Here is a 21,431-nt window from a genome sequence, read left to right as displayed (position 1 = left end):
AGTGGAACAAACAAAAACTATCTCCGCACTTTGCAATGCTGAGTATTTTTCACAGGCTGTGCTGCACAACAGGAGACAAGAGTAGCCTGATATCTGCTCAAAACATCAAAACACTGATGAAAAGATCTGAGGCCTGAGGCACAGGCAGAGATGAAACACAAAGCCCAAGCATCCTCCTCCCTCAGTGTTCCCAGGATGCAGCGCCTCTCCCTGAGCGGAGCACACACAGAAAATCACTGCAGTTCAGTTCTGCACAAGGCCCACAGATCCACATTTGGAGGAGGCAGGGGAGCCAAAGGAACTAGATTTCTAAATCTCTCCTCCACAGACAAAGCAAGCCAGCTCTGCAGCATGCAGATGCCCTGGGAAAGCTGACACATTTCTGGGGGGCTGCAGGCTGCTTCTCTCCAGAGCAAAGAGGTGCACACACTGCAAAACCACTGAGCACTGCAGGCAGCCCTCTGCTTTCACCTCACTCAGGGAATAGCTTCATCCCCAAGGAAAGGAAGCCTCTGCTGGAGAGCAACAAGCCTGACTGCTCAGGGTATCAGCAGCAGAGCAGCAAGTGATTCACACTTGGGGTCTGGCAGAACAGAAGTGTTGAAACAACAAGGGGATGCTCAGTCAGATGGCCCTGCCTCTCCAGCTGTGAGCTGCCATGACAGTCAGTGAGCTGTGATTCCATCTGAGTCATCCCACCGAGAACTGGGCACCTCCAGCTAACAGCAAAGGCTGACACGGCTCCTGCTCCACCCCAGAGCCCCTGCTACACCAACAAGCCAGGGGAACTCCACAGGCACTGCTTTATTATTCCTCCTGCCACATGGCTCCCCTTCCAGAGGAAGCCAGCAGTGCTGCTCAGGTGCTTCAGCCCAAGTGAAAGGCATCCCATCACCCTGCCTCACTGCCCTCTCCCCAAGCACATCCCTCATTTCCCTCAGGAGAACAGAGCTCAGCACAACTCCTCCCTCTGCCCAGCACTGCACCTAAACATCCTGCAGGACTAGAACACCTTCTCAGGAGTCACTCACACAAACACAGTCCTGGGAGATGCCCTGGTGACCACAGACAAGAGGCAGTGTCTGAAGTGCTGACCTCTTACAAGCACACTTAAGGAATAACTGCTTGGCAAGCACCTCTCCTTGCTCCCAGCTTCAGCATCCACAGACAAGATGAGCAAGGGTAAAACTGCAGCTCCACAGACTCCTGCAGAGATCAGCCAGTTTGCACCAGATGTGCTGCTAGACTGGGGTGTCTGGAAGTTCTTACATGTCAGCTTAAGACATCCCAAAAGCAATCTGTATTTTTAAACTCCTCCTCAGGCAGTCACATCTCCTTCACTGAGCCCTGCATTACAGGGTATCCTTTCCCTCCCTCTTCCCATACCATCCATGAGCAGAGAGTGATTCTGAACATCCAGAGCTATGTGCTAGCTCCTACAAAAACTAAAGAGTAATGAACAAAAAAATGCTTGTTTCTTGGGAAAGATGCTGACCACTTGACTTCTCTTTGCAGAGAGCCCTGCAAGGCATCCCACAGTCGATATTTCTTGGATCAACAACAATCTCTGAGCTGCTGTTATCACAGCTGCTGGTTTTAACTGCAGCAGGGGAAGGGAAGGGGTAAGTTAAGCAGAGACAGGCCCCCAGAGGCACAGCAAATACCATCACCATACCTACCACCACTATAAAGAGACTAATTGTCAGGAACTAATTGTCAGATGCCACTGCTCTTCATTTTAAGGGGGTAAAAACACCTTGCAAAAGAAAAGAACAGGTTTGCAGTCTCAGAACTCTGTCAAGGCTCTTGTAGATCTGTTTTTCTTCACACATAGCTCCTGGTGGCAATGGTTTCACAGGTCAAGCAATGCAGTAGTGGATGCTCTGTGGCAGGCACTGGGTTTGGCTGGATGGGAGTCAGTGAAGCTATATAAAACAATTCAGCTGATGAGGCACGTGCAAGGAGAGTCAGCTCATTCCTCCCAAGCCACAGTGGCTTGGCAGAGCCAGCAGGAATAAAGAGAAAGTTATTCTCCTCGCTGGAGTCAGGAACAGTGTGTCTGTGTGCAGATGGGGAGCTGGAGAAAAAGGTGGGGCTGGTGCCACTCCTCCAGAGGCAGCACAAAGCACAGCTGAGTCCTTATGCTTCCCAAAGTGCCTGGCAGCTGACTGGAAATAAAGCAAAGCTGCTCCTGTCCCAAGCAGGAAAAAAGCCCTGCTCCCAAAAGCCAAGGAGAGAGTTCCACAAGGGCATTTACTGTCCCAGTCTCCAGTCTGTTCTCCTTACTCAGGCCTCATCCATGGTGGTGGCTATTCCCCAATCCAAGCAAGCTCCTGGCTGAGCCCCTTTTGCTTTAAGGCAGCTGGCAAAGCTTCCCCTTGGGCCCCTCCCAGCCCACTGCTGCTGGCGGCTGGGGGTCAGCTTCACACGGCCTCCCAAGAGTTAAAGAAAACAAAAACCAGCCTCAGATTCACGAGGGGAAAAAGAATGGTATGCAAAATATTGAGCTCAACCCCAAATATGAAGCAAGTGTTTAGTTATTTGAGGCCACACGACTTAGGAGGCACCTTTAGGAAGTTCTAAAAGCCTTTATTGTTGTCAGCAGCTCAGACCAGCAACATTTTTGACCCATTACTAGGTCAAATCATCTTAGATGCTGCATCCAAAGCCAGGGACCTCAGGGATAGTTTAGTCTGCTCAGATAAAAAAGCAGGAGCACAGAAGCAAAGAGCAGTCAGCAAGAGACAGATCCATCCCTCTCCCAGAGCTGGTGTCCCTGCCAGCAGGGCACCAAGTATTCCCAGTGTCCATGCCAGAGCCAAGCTCCCTGCTCCTTGTAACAGCACCCATGATTCCACTGCCCTGCCTTACACAGGGTTAGGGGATGGCCAAACCCTTCACTGTTGGACAAATGGATTTATGAGCAGTGTGGGGAGAACATGGGAAGCAAGAACAACTCCCTTTCCCTCCTTGGCATGCAGGGATGCCAGAAGAAAAGGGCTGATAGCAATCCATCAGTTAATCAGTTCATAAAGAGAGGAAGGACTTCTTGGCTGTTGTTTCAGGCTAAGATAACCATCAGTGTCACCAGCAGAGGAGGGGGAGGCCCTGGCTCCACACTGCTGCTGTCTGGCTGCAGGCAAATGTCTGCACAAGCCACTCAAGTCTGGGAGGTCCTTCGTTGTTTTTCTTCCCCCTTGCTTTCTTTTTTTCCCCCTTTACTCTCGATAGGGAGAGCAGAGCCCTGTGGAAGGCATGCTCTCATTCTGTACATTAATGTGGAGATCTGTGCCTCCCTCCCTGCCACCAACCCAGTGACTCACTGCTGCAGCTATTGTCCCTGAGGGATGGACTGCAGGAAACCACCCTGATCTTCCTGGATGAAAGCTGGCAGCAGCTGCAGCTGCTGAGGGACACCCAGCTCCTCCTCACCAGGCCCCTGCCCCAGCCCTCCACAACAGCAAGGAGCAGCTCTCTACTCCCACTAACAGGGAACCTCTCAGCACAGTCATGCCACAGTTGGCTCCCTTGCTCAACGAACAGGGAGGTCACAGGGAACACAAAAAGGCTCTCCCTGAATATGCTGGATTTGCCTTTTCACCCCCAAGCATCAGGACGGCAGAAAAGGTTATTTTGTGGGAGGAAGGCTGAAAACAACTTGACCAACAAAGCCCTGGGCAGCAGCAGATGGGGAAGGGTAGGTGTGGATTCAGATTTACAGAAAATACTGCTCTCCAGGTAAAATCTTGTGGATCTGGGGAACCACCAGCCAAAGGAGGCTGTCACTGAAACCAAGCAAGGGGTTCCCACGAGCAGATGTCCCCAGGGATTTGGGTGATGCTGGACACACTTCCATGGGCTTTGGTGCAGCCCCACAGAGGAAAAGCCAGCATGCCCCCAGCCAAGTGCCCAAGCTCCCAGCACGGATGCCACAGGGGATGGGAAGCACAGGGCCCACCTCCAGGACGTGCAGCACCAAATAACTCTGCTGGTTTGCAGTGCCAGCCCCTGGTACACGGCAAGGACACTGCCTGCATCCATCCCAGCCGGGGCACGCCTGCGGGGAAGCGAGGGGAACTGCTTACATTGGCAAGCTGCAGGAACTCGGCAGCAGCGTGGAGGGAAAAGGATACACTTGCATTCTTCTGGAAAGAGGGAAGTCAGCAAAATCTGACAATTCAGGAGGGGCAGCACAGAGTGGGAACGAGCGTTTGTCTTCAGGCAAAATGTTTGGCTAAAGGTCAGCACAAGCTCAGAGCACTCACAGCTCCATGTATGCCAAGAACTGACATAAAAGACATTTTCCTCCACAGGTTTCCAAAAACCATGGATCTTTCTATTTGGAGGAAAAGTGACTAATGCTTCTAACAGCCTCTGATGTCACAAACTGCTAACCAGAGAAAGAAAAAAAGAAGCTGGACTTTGGGGATGATAAGGACCATATGTGCATTCCAGCAAGGCTTGTAAACTCACTGAAGGGAGGAAAAAAAATAAAAGGAGAGAGGAAGGAAGGGGGGGGTAAAAAAAAATACATAATGTGACAAACAAGAATGAAGACCATCCAAAGGCAGAGCCCAATGAGAACCAGATGCTCTCTGCTTCTCTGGCCAATCTCTCTCCTGACAGGAGGACGATGTGCAATTGCCTCTCTGACCGCCAGTGAGAGGCTGAGGGAATAAAATGGGAGCTGCTGCTCATGGCAGGGAAAGGCAAACCCAGCCCTCAGCATCCTCAGCCAGGCACAGCAGAGAGAGCTGCAGGATCCTCCATGTGAGCCCTGAAACTGCACAGACACAACACCCAGGTCAGGCTGTGACTCCAGGCCAGCTGACACCAGCCAGGACCAGAGAAGGCCCAGTCTTTGTTAGACCTGAGAACGTGGCACCTTAGGAGTTAAAGACAGTGATCACAAGGACAGAAGCCAGCTGGGAGACACGGGAGGGCATGTTGCTGTATGGCCATCAGAAATACTTGTCTCTCTTTCAGCTCTTTGCCCTTTCCAGCCCTCCTGGCTGCACAGTCCCACACCACCACTGACAGGGACACAGTGCAGCAAGGCAGCAGGGAGGAAAAACCCAACAGCCATTTCCTTCTGTCATGCACTTAAAATAGCCCTGGAACAGCTGCACCACGGCCCTAAGTCATTGCATCCATGCTCTGCTCAAAGCTGGAGGCACAGCCCGACATGGGACCCAGCACAGAGGGAAGGGTGACACATGAACCCGAGATTCCAGTTACACCCACAGAGAGGAGGGAGCTCTCCGGGACACTGCCCCCAGGCACAAAAAGGTACAATTAAAACAAACCCGGCAACAGAGCCAGGTTTTCCTCCAACCTTCCCCAGGCTCCCACCAGCTCCAGTCCAGTTAGGGCTGTGAGAGATTTTGAGAAGGGAGAGCAGCCCAAAGGCTTCCTTACAAAGCTGTAACAAGGCAGCACTGTTCCAATACCTAACTCAAATTAAGGGCCACTGGGACACCAAAAGCAGCAGCTTTCCTGGAGGTGGTGAAGGCACAGCCCTGCAGTTCCTTAACCCCATGTGTTCCTTCCGGAAAAGCTGCAGCCGTGCATCAAGGGCACGCTTTGTCAGCAACAGGTACACCTGGGTGTGATTGTGGCCAAGTAACCAGAAAACAACAAAGCAAGAGAACCAGCTTTGAATGAATTCATGGCAGGGTCTCATACACTGAGTGTTGAGTCACAGCCCTCACATCTACTTTGAAAAGTGAAACAGAACACACAGAGCCCCTTATGGCACACAGAGCTCCTGCAGGGCGCCACAGAAATCCTTCAATGTGAATAAGAAAAGGTCAGCAATCAATAAATATTGAAAGTTACAAATACTGTCTGCCTTAGCACACAGTTCTTCATCTTCAGCCAGAAAGAAAGTAGAATTAAGGTGGACTGAATCTGCATGAGGAGGAAAAGGCAAAGGTTTCCTCAATTATTTGGCTGACAGTTTTGGAAATATTAGTCCATAGCCTTTGAGCTCTCAACTCACTCAAAGCAACAAAGTTCCCCCCTTGCCTTCAGCAAGTCCTGGTTTTCCTGCCTTAAACAGAGGAAGCCAATACTAAAGTTTTTATGACTAGGAGCAATTCTATATTCCAACTGAATTACTTCCTTCCCTCCGCCTCACTAACTCCAAATTTTTGTGGTTACCTTGGAAGACCATGTTTTGTCTTTCCAAAAAACTTCACAGGCAGAGTTCCTCCAGAGAAAGGACATCTGACCCAGGTCTGCAGCACAGCCATAACACTGGAAATGGGACTTGAAGGCCACCCCACACCAGGTTTTTCATCCTCCTTGCATTTTTCTGCCCTGATAACTGTTACAGAAACTTCCCATTTCTGGAGTCAATTGACAGTGCAAGACAAAACATATTCCTCACATGCAGTCCACAGCCAGGAATGTTCCCACAGCCCTCTCCATACCCACCACTTGCTCAGGGAACATCACAAACATGTGTGATGGCCACTACAATCCTGCTGATGCTCCAAGTCACACAGAGTCCATGGACAGGACACCAGCACTGGCCAACATACACCCCAAAGCATCTGAACTCCATAAATGCATGGCTAAATAAACATTTATGGCACCAGAAGAAAGGATTAACTCTCTACTCACAAGGAATCCAAGGATTAGCTTGACAGCTCCAGTTTTTGAGTTGGAGCAGAGATAAACCTATCATTCCAGAGATTTAAACCAACCCCCAGAAGTATCAAGAGTCCCACGCCTGTGTTCTGGAGTTTATCTTGTTCCTCCCCACTCCCAAAAAGAGATAAAGCTGCTGGTGACAACACAGTGTGAAGGATGGGACAGAACAAGTCCCCACCACAGCTCAGGCCACCAAGGTCTGTCCCTGACACAGCTGATCATCCCTGTCCTTCCCAGAACATCCTCAGCTCCCCTGCAAACACACCAGCAAGGAAATCCAGAACCCATGGTGCCTCCAAAGGTGGCTCAGGCAGCACCATCACCCCACAGGAAAAGGGTTTGGCCACAGGAGGTGAGCCTGGGAACTCCATCCAGTGGGGAAGGACAGGCAATGACACCCACATCAGGCTTATCTGACAAGGCTCTTCTGTAGGGTTTTCTTTTCCAAACACCTCTATAACCGAGGGAGCAATTCCTGGGGAAGAAAATAAAAAATGCCATTGGTGCAAGTGGAGTTTTATTGTAAAGGCAACCAGGCCACAGCTGGGATGGATGCAGCAGCCTCCTGAGCTGGGTGAGCACAGCTCCCACCCCAGGGCTGGATCCTGGCAAGGGGCAGCGTGCTCAGCACTGGCAAACAGCCATGTCACAGCATTTCAAGCAGGTTTAGAGCAGATTTATTAGTGTAATCCTAATAATGCAAATAAAGTCAGATGCAAAACTGGCATAAGCTGCTGCATGTGGAAAAAGCTCCCCACGTCCCCCTTCATCAGTGGCTGTAACTAAAACACAACACAAACACAGTCTCCCTTCTCCTCCCTCCTCACTGCAAGGGCTTTGCAGGCTCTGGTGGCACTCCCAAGTCCCCTTGTGTCAGCAGGTTCGGATGCTTCCAGCCCCTGAACCTTCAGCCAACTGGTGGTATCCATAAGCTCAGCTTCTGTCAGTGAACAATTTTCCTTTCTGCTCTAGCAAAAGGGACATACATAGCTAAAAAAAAAAATGAAGTCCAACAATGGGAACAGTGTCTAAATGTACAGCACAAGGAAATAAGCAAGAGAAAAATATTTTCCTTTTGGCCGTTGAAAGTTTTAGTAACACTAACTATTATTTGAATATCTACACGTAGAAAACAACAACTCCTAAAGGAAAGCACTAACAGTCTTTGTATACACGAACCTACATTAGTGGCTACATTCCAGATACTAATTAAATGTATCCTGTAACAATCAAATTATCTTTGGACTTACCAATAATTCCAAGGACTTGATCCAAAACCTCCTAACAACCCTGTGTTTGGTGCATTCTCCCCACATTAGCTCCAGAACCAGACTTCCCCTAGCTGCTACTTCTTCCCAAGTTCTGCATCCCAACAAAGTCTCTGGCAGAGGTGCGTGTTCAGGGAGTATGTATCAGATCTCCAGAACATTTGAGGATTTTGTTGCAGTTCAACCTGTCCACTGAAACAATGGGCATTTGTAACAAGAGGCAGCAAGCAGTCGCTTACACATGGAGTAGAAGCAGTACTTGGCTAGGAGTGTGAGGGAAGATGTTTCCATGGCTGGCAAGGGATAAGCTCCATGAGGAGAACAAGTGATTCAGCAGGCAGGCAGCTGCTCAGAGGCCAGCCCAGCTCTATGGTGTGACCGAGCCCAGAGGCAAAAAGCGCAAAGAAACGCCAGGTAACACAGACCAAGTACTGCAAATCTCCTTGGAGCCTTCTGCAGTTATCCCAAATCCATGAAGATCCTCACAGGTGAGTGGTGCACATCAACTTGTGCAGAGTGAAGGGGGGTAGCTATCCCCTCAGCTCTGAGGACACACTGTTATTAAAAGCAGACCTCAGAGATGTTTTCAGCCCAGCCACAGAGCGGAGGGATGAGCAGAGCAGATAAACCACAATTAGTGGGAGGCAGGCACCGATCCCGCCCTGAAAGGCTTCCCATCCGCATTCCAAGGCTCCTATACACCTCTGTGAGCCGGACCTTTGGCTTCTGGGATCGCAGGCATCCTCCGGCCGTCCCAGTGTCGCGACAGTTTAATTAAAAGCAGGAGCCTGCCGAGCTGGAAAGAGGCCTGGAGTGCTGCTGGGCTCCCATCCGGCTCTGGAGCCTGGTGCCCAGGAAAGGCGTGCGCTCCTCAGGCTGCACAAAAGGCGCCTGACCCAGCTCCCGAGCCGGGGACAGGGCTGTGGTGGGACCCAGCTGCCCTGGAGCTGTGAGATCAAGTGATCTGCCGTGTGCCCAGACAGCCCAATTACCTGGGACAAGGAAACCGTCCTCCCAAACGACACAGATCTGCTTGGGAAAAGCCTGTAGCTCGGAACACCTCCCTGTGCTGCTCCCCACTTCTTGGTTGGTGCATGTTTAATGCATTTCTGCTGCTCTGGAGTGCCCTGCCGGAGCCCAGCAGCTCTGCACAAGGGCCAGGCTTTAGGAGCTAAGTGGGACACTTCCAAACATTACCCTGCACTAATCCAATGTTATTTTTCCCACAGCAGCCCGCCGCTCACAAGACCATTGGCAGAGGTTTGCAAACCACTGGCATTCACCCGCATTCTCTGGAATGGTGTTCTTCCAAATTCATAAATTATTCCATACACAAGCTGCTGCAACATCCATTAGCTGTTGGAGCAGTCCTGCTAGAAGGTTAAACTGGAGCCAGTATCCACCCCCACAGACTAATTAATGTTGGCCACCACATTGTGCTTCCACTGTCCACCCCAGTCATGTTTGCGCTTCCAAGGGAAAGCAGGAGCAGTTGGGTTCAGATGCAATTTTAATTTCTGCCCTCCTGTCAAGACTTATGCTGTAGCAACCCACTGCTTGTAACAGAGCAGTGTTAAATGAAACCCACACTTACAGTGTTACTCTCCCTTACAGCCCAAAAGCAAACAGACTGAATTCTCTGGAGCCCTGTGCTTCTGGACAGTCCAGCTGCTCGGATTTCTCCGGAACAGTCAAGCTAACCAATCCAAACTTGCAGCCTTATGAGTGCAGATGATACACATTGCACTGCTCTTGGTTGAAATCCATAGCTCAAGGACAGCTTCGGGAAGGGAACATTTTGCAAGGCAGTTTCTCTGAACAACAACAATAAGGAGGAGGATTTGCCATTAGCTTGCACCTCCCGCAGTTACTTTACGCTGTAGCTTTTTGTGCTGGCAGTACTCAGCTTTCTCATCCCTTTTCCCCTCAACTCCTGCTTTTCCCTGGAAGCAGCAGGACAGGCAGCAGGGCATGTCAGGATCCCTCCACCAGCAAAGCCCTGGGCACACACACAGCCTGGCACACAGCACAGCACAGAGCGCGAGTCCCGCGCGGAGCCAGCACGGCTGTGACAGATGAGCAGGCTGCGCTCGGCTCCTGCTGCAGCCCGGCTGTGAGCACCTGACAGAGCAGGTAAATCCTGCCACAAACTCATGGAGCCAAACCTAAGGACTCGGGAAGACAAACACAGCCCAAGGCAAATGAAGCCTGCTCCAGGCAAGCGCTTCCTGCGGAGGTCTGGGGGAGATTAGTTCACATGAAGGAGCTCCTTGCTCTGACATGCTCTGCACTCCGAGTGTTGCACAGCCTATCCCAAATCTGGGACACAATTCCCATGTGCAGTGCACGTTTCTGCCCTTGGCTCCAGTTATTTAATGAGATACCAAAGCCAGGGATCTGCTGCTGCATATCCTTGATCAAGATTGCAGCTCCACCTCCACGTTGCTCCAAGCAGGAGGTGATGCACGAAGCCACAAGCAGCCCTGCCTGGGTTGCTCATAGCCCAGAGCAGCTGGGGTCTGACAGATAAAATACCTGCTGAGGAACTCGGGAAGCCTTCAAAGAGGAAGGCTAATGCCCAGCTCTCCCTCCCACAGCTGTCCAGGAGAAGGAGCCGAGTCTGTACATGCAGCACGAGGGCTCCCACGTCACAGCCCAGCATGCTGACCCCAGCAGAGTCAGTGAGGCTGGAGCAGCCCTTCCTCGGCTGCTTGGTGTCTCAATCCCTATCTTCTTAGGTCACTCAGTAGCCCTGAGGGTGCCAACTGGAGCATAAAGCTCGAGAGCAGGCTCACACAGCCTTCCTACTCACCCAGTAGCCAGGAGGATGGCACACATCCAGCCATCTCCATCCTCCTTCCTCCCACCCAGCCCCACTGAACCCTGGATGCTGTGACACTGCCCCCTCCTCTGCAAGGCACGGCACCAAAACCAGAACAGGACGCTCCAGCCCCGAGCAGCTTCCAGCGGCCAAGATGTGTGAGCACACACAGCTCAGCAAAAGATCCATTTACCACAGCGTGGATACCAACAACATCCACACACCCTTCCCCTGGGGCTCCTTACCCTGGGTTTTACACAGGGACCAACCACCTACTTCATGCCAGAAACATTTTCTAGCCCGTGTGAACTTTATAGTTCCCTTCAAACTGAAACCAGGACTGTATCACAGCTAGCCTGGATTTATACTTCTTTTCTGGCTCAACCCACTGCAAGAAATCATCAGGTTACTTGGTTAGGCTATGAAAATCCTGCTTTCCTCAGGTTGTATCAAAATCTTGTAAAGCACATCCCACTGGAAAAAAAATGCTTTGCCGAGCTTCATTCCTGGCAAAGCCAAACCTAGAGGAAATGTAGCTGTGTTCAGTAACAGACAGAAGTCACATGGCAACCCACAAAGTCAAATAATGTTTTGTTTAAGCAGCAAAACACCTCTGGCTTTGTGTTTAAATGATTCTGGTCTACACCAGAGAAATTATCTGTGAGGAATGCTCTAGTCGAAAATTGCCCTCAATTGCAAACCCAGAGAAACAAGGTCAGAGTTACTCACACTGCTCACCTTTAAACCCTTCCTCCTCATTGTTACATCTCCTTCAAAACACAACTTGCATATTACTCCATTTGAATAGTTATTTTCTTGAAGGTAGTTTTAATTAAAAGCATTAATCTGGTCATGCCCCTGTGCCACAGGAGTTCACTCGATTTGGTGCAGCAGGACGAGGTCTGCAGAGGTGTGCTATTAATTCACTGATGACAGCTTGGCACCCCACAAAACAAGGGGGGGAATTATCTCCTGCTTTGCACATGCAGAAGACAAAGGCACACCCGAGACCACACACCAAAACAGCACGGCAGCCACACAAAACCTAAAGCCGAGTGGCCCTGCTAATTACTGCTCTAATAATTAATAATGGCCCAACTCCTCATGCTGACTAGCAGGAGAGCTTTCCAGCCCGGTGAATATTCAGCTACCTGGAAAGGCACGAGCCAAGGCCCCTGACAGCACTGCTCAATCACAGATCAGAATCTGACGTGAGTCGTTCCAATTGTTCAGTGACCGCCAACTGTGCGTCCCACAAGGGGAGGCGTTTCTCTGAAAACTTCTTTACTCTTTTACTTTGGCCCAGGTTCTCTGTAATGCAGAGCATCAGGAGGGCCCACTCAGCTCAGGTACTTCTTCCATGAAGGCTCTCCCCAGCACAGAAGACCTGGCGCCACTTTTTGTGTCCAGTGGACACCAGGAACTTGTGCTGCAATCACCAAACCCCTCTCCCAGAAGAGGGAACCAGGCCTGTGAGAAAGGCAGGAGCATGTAAGGGAAAGATTTAAAGGAGCAGGGGGAGAAAAGAACTGACATAAATTAGGTCAAAAGCTCCTGAAAAATGCCAGATACTTTATATATAGCGACAGCACTCTGATATCTTTTAATCTCAGCTTGCCATTGTCAGGTATTAGCTGAAATTCCCTGCTTTTGCTCTGGCTGCCATATTAAAGTGCCATGTATTTAATATTAATGAGGCAGATGAAACAGAATGAGACTAGGCTGGAATGTTCTGTGATAAAAGACAGCTTGTGGCAGAAAGGCATTCATTTAAAAGCACTAGGGATTTCTCTTGGCTTGGAAATTACATACAAGATACAGGAAACCAACAAAACCCTTTTCAAACGTAATTAAAAATCCCGATTTTCTGATTCTATAGGCCAACAAAGGCATAATGGTTGACTGCTTGTTTCTTCTGCTAAGAAAACCACACTAGCAGGGAGTTGAGTTACCTGGCCAGAATTATGGGAAGCTTTAGATAAACTGCTGAAACAAGATTTAAAAATTTACATCCCCCACCCCAGTGTCCATACCCTTGTGCTTACACTCAGGCAAAAAATCTCCAAGCTCAGAACCCTGAGTGCACAAAAAAGCAAAGGTACAATGAGGCCTGCCATAGGCCAACCCAGACATGAAACAGATCTGAAGGAGGAATAGGCAGCAGCCAATGGATGTGGTGATGAAGTGGTGTGATTTGTCACCAGACGATATCCCAAAATCCCTGCTCCTCCTGGGGCCTTGACATGAAGATTTGAGGACTGTGCATATGTTCAGTCCCAGATGGCTGTGTTAAGCCTTATAATCACTGCCAGCATTTACCTGCTCACAGTATGACAACCTAATCTTTGTGCTGTAAAAGCTCACAGTAAATGAGTACTGCTCCCAATTATTTAATTTAACAGTTTCCGACAATGCCAGCCTTGACATCTCAAACTAGGAACAAAACAACAACAAAGACTATTGAAATAACATGAGCCATGCTGTTTCTGTGTTCATGCCACAGATATCCAAAAAATGTAATCCTACCATCAAAACTAAAGGAGACTGCAGAGAAAAGTAAAATCTTCAATCACACATGAAGCAAGAAAAGGAAAATCCAACTCCATTTATGCACAAGCTCTTTACTGGCAGCCCTGTGCATTTCCTAGACACATCCAGGCGATGTGGGGAAATCCATGTCTCTGCAGGGAGATGCCAGGAATGAGTGTCAGCCATAAACTGGTACCTCCACCTTTCCAGCCTGCAAGTTTCTCGTTTCCAAGTTAGTCTGTTTTCTGCCAAATTTTATCCCAGAAAAATGAAGCCAGCACCATCAGCCTGGCATTGTTCATTAATCTGAAGGCTGCCAAAAGCTTCCAGGCTGGCCTAGATCAGAGAAGGGTTTACATGGGGCTGAAGGGAGATGATTTGTGTGTGTGACAATGCAAAGATGTGTCTGCTACAGGTGGGACCCTCTCTCTGGAAGGCTAAAAGCAGCCCTGCAGTTCATCCCCTGCTGCAGTTCACACTACTGTACTCCCTGTGAACCCCTCTCCGTGCTGCCCTGCAGAGCCACAAGCTCACAGGATCACCAAACAAGCCATCTCCCCAATCTGAGCCTTTCACTTTCTCTACAGCCAAAACCAGAGCTGCCACCACCACACTGCCAGAAACTTAATTCAAGCCAGGTTCATGTGCTTACACAAAGCACCTAGCACACTTGGTGCACTCAACACCTGGAAAATCAGTTCTGCTGAGCCTTTTGCCTGCACAGGACACTGTAATATGTATTTATTTCACTCTGCACCCAGTGAAACACCCAGACTTGGCAGAACACCTTCAGATCCACAGACAGCCCCAAAGAGCCCAGCAAGACATTTAAAACTATCCCGCCCAGGAGTCAAAACAGTTCCTCACCTCCACACCCACCACGTGAGAGAGGTTAATACCATTCCTGAATGGAAGACATCAGAGGCATGCAGATTTCCAGGAACAATTTATATTAGAACTACTGCTGTACACAGGGATCAGTTCTCAGGAGCTGCTGGCAAAGCGGGGGCAACAACCGTGGCAAAACCAAAATGTTTCTAAACCAAGTCTTTTTCTATTAGCTTGTGCCAAGTATTCATGAGCAGATCTGGTAAAGAAATAACCCACAATTACAGCACTTCAATAACATATTTCCAGCAGCTAGATCCCATCTGAAAACAAGCCCAGAAACAGAAAACCCAATTAGACAACAGAAACATCTAAAGAAGCTGCAAGCTCAGATGGAAGAAAGCACCAGCTCCTCACAACAGCAGCAGTCTGCTCTTTGACAGCACCTTATGTGGGATGCTACTACAGAAAATAAAACCTTAAGTCTGCAAGGAAAGATGCAGCTTCTTCCTGTTTTCAGACACTTCAAGAGCTCTAATTGCAAATTCAGATCCTAAGCCTGTGTTGCCAAAAACACGGGCACAGCCTGTATTTTTAAGTAAGGAGTCCCAAAGATAGCTCAAGACTCATAAATCACAGAGCTCAGCAAAATAACTGTTCTAGCAGGGAAAGGCAGTAATGGCCTTTGGACTACAGCTTGTGCCAGCAGAGCACCACTTGGATGGCACAAGCAGAGCACCCCAGAGAGGGAGAAAACTTCCAGAAAGGCTGGGTACTGCTGAAGGAAAACCACAGGGAGCTGTTCTTCCTTCTGTGGCCCTCGTGCACAGCCAGGTGGACCTTGTCTACACCCACGTCCATCACACCTGCCCAAGCTGTGGACAGGAACAGTCCTGGCCCACGTGTGTCTAAACCAGGCACTGTGGTGCAGAGGATGGGGAAGACATGCAGATTGGATGAAGCAGCCAAGCAGGAGCATCCCTCATTGCCACTGCAGAGTGGACACAAACAAGGAATTCCACTCCATGGAGAAAGAACAACACTTGGGATAAATTCCTGGTAAGGCTGCTGTTAGCTCAGAGAGCCAGACCCCAGAGCTGGTTCTGTGTCTCTGCTCCAGAGCCTCCTCCAGCAGCAGCAGCACTGAACTCTCCCCGTGCCGTGGTGTTTGTCTGAACCATTATTACGCATCGCTTACTCCAGTGGGCTGCAGAGCTGCTCACGGAGCTGGAAGTGAAGGCAGCTACACAGCGCACCTAAAAAAAGCTTCCAGTACTATTGGGAGGCTTTTTTTGTTTATTTTTACATCACCTGGTTGCATCCAACTGTTCTACGCTGAGGTTGCTTCAGTGTCTTTTCCTGAAAGAGCCCCTGCAGCTCACAGGACTGAAGCCCAGAGCCAAACCACGCCAAGGGCAAGGCTGGATGAAGCCGCAGCGTTTGCCAAGCCAAGAGCAGCCCCCGTGCCCTTGGATCTCTCCTGCCAAGCTAGCACTGGGCAGTCCCATGCTCCCAGAATCACCTCAAAGAGCCACAGAAAAGCCATGAGAGAAGCAGGAATCCTCAGAGTGGACAGCCAGCCAGGAAAGCTCTCTCTCTGAGGGGCTGCAGGGGTAAAAAGGGGACACACAAAACATGCCTCAGCTCTGAGTAAATATTTTATTTCTCAGCTTCATGCTGCTTACTTAATCAATCCCCATCATTGTTTTAGGGCCTTTACTCATCTCACCTACCCAAAGCAAGGACTTCCCAAGTGTCTCCATCAGGCCCTGAGTCCAGCTCAGCTCATTCACACTCAAAAGCCAGAGGTGCTGAGCATGTGGTGGGCTGGACACACAGCCTGACCGTGACCGAGGCTGTGCCGAAATGAAAGCGAGGAGGAGGCAGGTTCCCACCATTGTTAACATCAACAGGAGCAGCAAGAATTGTCTGAAAGAATTTCCTACTGCAAACAAGGCACCGAGGTGAATGAAGGAAACAAAGAGGTCACAAACTAACATGTGCACCACCCAGGGCTGCTTCCTTGGTGCACACAGCTGAGCCAAGCCCCGTTCCCTGGCCACCTCAGCAGCCCAAGCAGTGCCACCCACACCCACAGCACCACCACGTTCATGGTGAGGAGTCTGCAGCCCTGCAAACCTGGGATAAAAGCCTGGGGTCTCCCTCCCTGGTGCCCATCTCTGGTCCCAAGGCAGTGGTTGTGGTGGCCCTGTGGCACCCAGCAGCACAATGGATGTGGCTCCCCAAATCTGCTGCTCAAAGACAAAGCACAGAGCTTCATCCCTGCTCTACCTTCCCATCTCCCTCTCCTTCCTCCCCTCCATGGAAACCAGCACTCTCTCATTATCAAGTATTTTTAAAACAGATTGAAGAATAAGAATACACTGTGCTGTTTTAATCTCTCAGATAATGTTTTCTATGGTTCCCATGCAAAATCTGCATTCCAGCCCCATTTTCCCTCAGTTTTTGTTAGACTTGGAGAGGGTGGTACACCAATGTACTCTTGAACATGAACCTCACTCCTGTAACACAACCAAGCTCTGGTTCTGCAAACATTTAGGATAAACACATAAAGAGAAAGGCAGGCAGGCCAGAGCCCTCTTCCACACTCTGATCTACTAAGAAATGATTCAACACTGGTCAAGATGCTGGGAGTTAATCCAAGAGGAAGAGAAGTGTCCCCTATCTAGTGCATCTCATCAGCTTCCAGACTGGAAGTGGCTTATCTCACCCTGAGCCCAGGCATGGCTCTCACCAGCTGAGAGCTCCCACGGCAGCTCCCGGCACCGATCCTGCCAAACTTTGCTTAAGCATGCCCTTACATTTGCATGCAGAGATCAGTCTCCACGAAGTGAAATGAAATTACAGGCAGCACATTACACATGTGCCCTCACATCTGTGGGATCAGGGCCTTACAAAGAAAGCCGCCCATCCTACCAAAACACGCCCAGCTCGGCTACAATTAAACACAGACACTTCAGAGCAGTTTGCTGAAGTTATTTTTTATGCATACTTTTACAATTAACATAATGTCATTTCCTGCCAGGATGTAAAAGGTTGTGACTCAGGAATGTTATCATCATTTTAACTCCAACTCGCTTTTGGTTTCACTCCTTTCCTTTTTTTTTTTTCCTCCTCTTCCTTTAATTCTCACTCCGACAAGATGCATGCCACTCACAGCTCCACTTAATCATGTTTTGTAAGAAAGTTGGAAAGGCAAACGTTCACCAGCCTTGCTCTAACATGTAATTAACTATTCCTTCCAACTGCCTGCCACCCTCCCAGCACACAGCAGCAGCACTCAAAGTGGGAGCAGAGAGGATTAGATAAGGAGGCACATAAGAGACAACATCCCCAACACGTCCTTAATGCCAGCCCATCGTCCTTTCTTCTCTTATCAGCCCAAGATAAAACAAGTTCCTTGTCCAAAAAGCGCGGACTCCGGAGGATGGGGGGTCTGCCCAGCAGCTGCTGCGAGGAAGCCGAGCCCCCTCCTCCTCCCCTCTCCCACAGGCACACGCTTCTCTCAGCGAGGGACGCCTGATCCTGCGCTCGGTCCCACTGGACTGCACCCCGCGGAACACGGACACGAATTTGGTTTAACTGGTGCAAAATGCTCTGTGGATGTTGTTCTGGGATGGCCCGTGCACTCGGATTAAAACAACCCAAGAGGCTCAGCAGCAGCACCAGTTTAAGTTCATAACAAAAAAAAGAGCGCCAAACATCCACAAGAGCAAACAGCAATCACGTCTTGCAATAAGCCACGTTCCTAAGCCTATTCATGCTGCAAAGTTACTGCTCCACACAAAGCCAAAAGGCTCTGCTCGGCAATACCCTTCAGCTTGCCCTAAAAAACCATCTGAAGCCCTGATTTCAATGCATATTCTTATACTGAAAGACAAACTTCAATCTCCAAGCATGCTTTAGACCTTAAGATCAAGGACACATTTCAGAAGCAGCTTTACAAACGGCTGGTATAATTTATGGGCATTCTGTTAAGAATCACCAGCTCTTATTTTGCTTAGTAGCTTAACTTCCCCACCTCCAGTAACACCATTAACCCCATCTCCATACATTTGCTTTGCCACATCAGAGGAGCCATACAGCCCCGCAGATCCATAAGCACATAACCAACGCTAAAATAAACTTGTCTCATCCTGGTCACATCTTGAACGCAGACATCTTATTCTGAGAGAGAGTCTCATTCAAGCCCTCCACTCGCGGGCAACTTCTATCACTCCCCAAGCACTGAAAAAGTTACCGGGAAGTCGGTCAAGTCTCTCCCTCCCCTGGCCGACCGCGCACAAAAGTGCATTCAGTCCGGTCACGGTGCTTTCATTCACGTTTCTGCAAGCTGGATGCGAGAGAGACTTGCTTTTCTTTTTCGGCATTAGTTCATGGTTTTTGTGGGTCTGGGTTTTTTTCACTGTTAGGAGGAAATCTTTTGTCTTTCCCAACGCGAACGTAAAACCCCTCTCGGCGGCACATCCCCAGAAGAACGCTCACGCTGGAAAGCGCAGCACACGCGTGTCCCTCGGAACAACTCCATGCCGGGACCGCCGCAGCTCCCGGGGACCGCGGCACGTCCAGCCCGCACGGGCACAGCCCTTCCCGCCCTCAGCCCTTCCCGTCCGCGGGCAGCGGCAGGCACGCACCCGCGGCAAGGCACCAGCACCGGAGCCGCGGCGGCGCAGCCCGGAGCAGCCCCGCCGAACCCCCGTGCCCGCGGGGCTCCGGGAGCAGCCGCCCGCCGCAATCACGAGCCGCGGCCCCGGCCAAAGTTTTGCGCGGGCTCCCCGGCCCCGGGAAGGACAGAGGCGGCGTCCCGCAGCCCCCCGCGGGCAGCACACCCCTCCAGCCCCGCACGGCATCCCCGGCCCCCCGCCGCCCCCCGGCCCCGCGCACCGCCGGTCTGCCCACGGCCACGGCCATCGCGCTGCGGTGCTCTGCGCTGCGCTGCCGCCCGCCGCCGCCTCTGCGCTGCCTGCTAGCACTGCAACATGGCCACCCGGCGGGGAGGGCCCATGCGCAATGCAAAGGGGCCGGGCGGCGAGGCGGGACCCCCCCGGCCCTCCCCCGGGGCCGCCGGGCAGCGCGGGCGGGCGGGCGGCGCCGCCCCGCCGCTCGGGGAGCCCCGAAACACAGCGGGAGCCCCGGGGGGCTGCGGGCAGCGCCCAGCCGTGACCCCGCTAATCCCTGTCCTGCCCACTCCCCCCCGGCCGGGCCGCGGGTACCGACCCCTAAACCCCGGAGCGTCCCTATCGCCCACCCTGGCAGCCCCACAGCCGAACGCGCGGACACAGCAGCTCCAGGGAGCCTTGCAAAAAGAACGGCCAAGCAAGCGAACAGCGAGGTCCTCCTGCCTGCAGGTAGGTGAAGAAGAAGTGCAGGGATTCGGCGAAGAGGTGTTTCTAACAGGGAGGCACACCGGAGCCCTTAACTCCCTTGTGTAACAACGCAGAGGACAAAACCTGCCACCTCATTCCTCGTTTCTCCGAGCACTTCACTTCTGTCACGCACACACACACACACACACATAGAGTTTTTCAACAGACTCGGTATACAGAACAGCTTTCCCACTCCACTGAATGATTTCCAGGGATGAAGAGAAGCAGAGCTGGCTCCTTGCTGCTCTAGCTGACACACACTTAACATCCTGGTGTTGAGCATGACATCCCTTCACCTAAAAAAGGGGTGAGCCTCAGGACTAAGCCTAACACGTCTGCTTGCAAATCTTTGACCAAGGTAGTCATGAAGAAAGGGCCCTTGCTTTGCTCTGTGAGATACAGACCCCCAAAGGGCTACAGAAGACAAGAGACCCCGTTTGCTGCACACATGAAGGATACACTGAATTATGGACACACCATAGGTGAACATCCACAGAATCAAAAGGAAAAAGCCAGCAGAATAAAAGCTGAGAGCGTGAGTAAATGACCCGGGGTAGTGGTAAGCAAATAGAGCTCCTCAGTACACTTACCTTTTGTAGTGCCTTTGATGTCAAGCTTGTAACTTTTCCCTCCAAGAGCCATTTCTGTACGGCTACGTAGTAACACATGGCTGCTGGAGGAGGGCTGCAGAGTCCAGCCATCTCCCTCCTGCAGCTTTTATGAGTGTGTTTTGAAGAACTCAGGAGCTGGTTTCGGAGAGTGGTCACCCCCATCGGGTCCTGCATCCCCACCCTGAACCAGAAGCAATGGAAGTGCACTGCCTGCCCACTGCCCTGCAGCAGCTGAGGATCTGTACCTGGGCAGTGCCCCCAGCAGCAAAGCTGGTGACATCCAAGGGTGTCTACCAGGAACACTGTGCAAGCACAGATGATGCAGTGCTTTTATCACTCTACCCTGTTAGGCGTTGATGCCAATATCTGAGGGAGGATTCAGCATTCAGCATGAGACTCATTGTTGCTCTTGTAGCAAATTCCTCCTGCACGCACAGCTCCAGGTGAGGAGGTGCTGAGCCAGCCTGCACTGGGAAATGCGCCCGGACCAGTGCAGCCTCTAGTGGAAAGCTGGTGATCCTAACCAAGGAGCTGCCCTCGTGGCACCTGTGGGTGAGGCAGACACAGCTTCCCATCGTCTGGATTAGAGATGCACGATACTCCTGCATCAGCATAACTTAACCAACACGAAAATCTCCTGCATCACAAAACCTTGATGTGACTCACCGTGTCCTTCCTTGGCCCAGGGCTGGGAGAGCTGTGGCCGGGTTTCCTCTGTGATACTCAGGCACGTACACCTTCCATGCTGAAAGAGCAGGGGGAGGAAAGCATCAGCACAAAGAAATGTCCTGTGATCTTCCCGGATCTCAGCTAGTGCAGCTCTCAAGCAGACACAGAGGTTTGGTAACTTCCCTCCTGTTAAAAGACAAACGTGTACAGAGCTCTCCTAAAGGCAACATCTCCTGGGACAACAACAAAAACCCACAAGACTAAGTGGTGGGCTTTATTTTCTTCCTTTAATGCTGAAGTAGTGCTGATCCTGCCGCCATGTTTTTAGTTCTACTCAGTGCTCACTCAAATTTCACCCAAAGAATCAAAAGACCTCATCCAAAGAGGGCGAGAGCAGGGTAAATGCAGCCATTCTGAAGAGCCCTGCCCACAACTAGAAGTGACCAACTTGCAGCCAGGGTAAATCACTGGGCGATAAGGGGAAACAAGAGTCTCTTTAAACCTCTCAGCTGCAGTGGGTGATGAGGCAAGCCCAGGTAGCAGGGCTATACTTTTCCTTGCCACCTGCAGCATTGCACCCCCTTAAACCCAAAACGTGTTTCTCAGCCCGGGCTGTAAGGGGAGTCTGCCCCTGAAGCAAAGGGAACTATCTGCTCTGCAG

General features: G+C 50.9%; 1 protein-coding gene across 2 annotated transcripts in view; it reads right to left on the bottom strand.

The window, feature by feature from the left end:
- Positions 1-19,106, bottom strand: part of SEPTIN11 (septin 11) — a 44,113-nt gene extending 25,007 nt beyond the window's left edge. For both annotated transcript variants that reach the window (XM_033061282.2, XM_033061280.1), the window contains exon 1: positions 19,009-19,106. In XM_033061282.2, the coding sequence (XP_032917173.1) occupies positions 19,009-19,035 (27 nt within the window). In that variant the 5' untranslated portion in view covers positions 19,036-19,106. The remainder of the gene's footprint in view (positions 1-19,008) is intronic.
- Positions 19,107-21,431: the final 2,325 nt, after the last annotated feature.

This window comes from Catharus ustulatus, chromosome 5, assembly GCF_009819885.2.
Source record: "Catharus ustulatus isolate bCatUst1 chromosome 5, bCatUst1.pri.v2, whole genome shotgun sequence".
Lineage (NCBI taxonomy): Eukaryota > Metazoa > Chordata > Aves > Passeriformes > Turdidae > Catharus > Catharus ustulatus.
The sequence above is the reverse complement of the archived record's forward strand: the minus strand, read 5'-3'. Positions and strand labels throughout refer to the sequence as shown.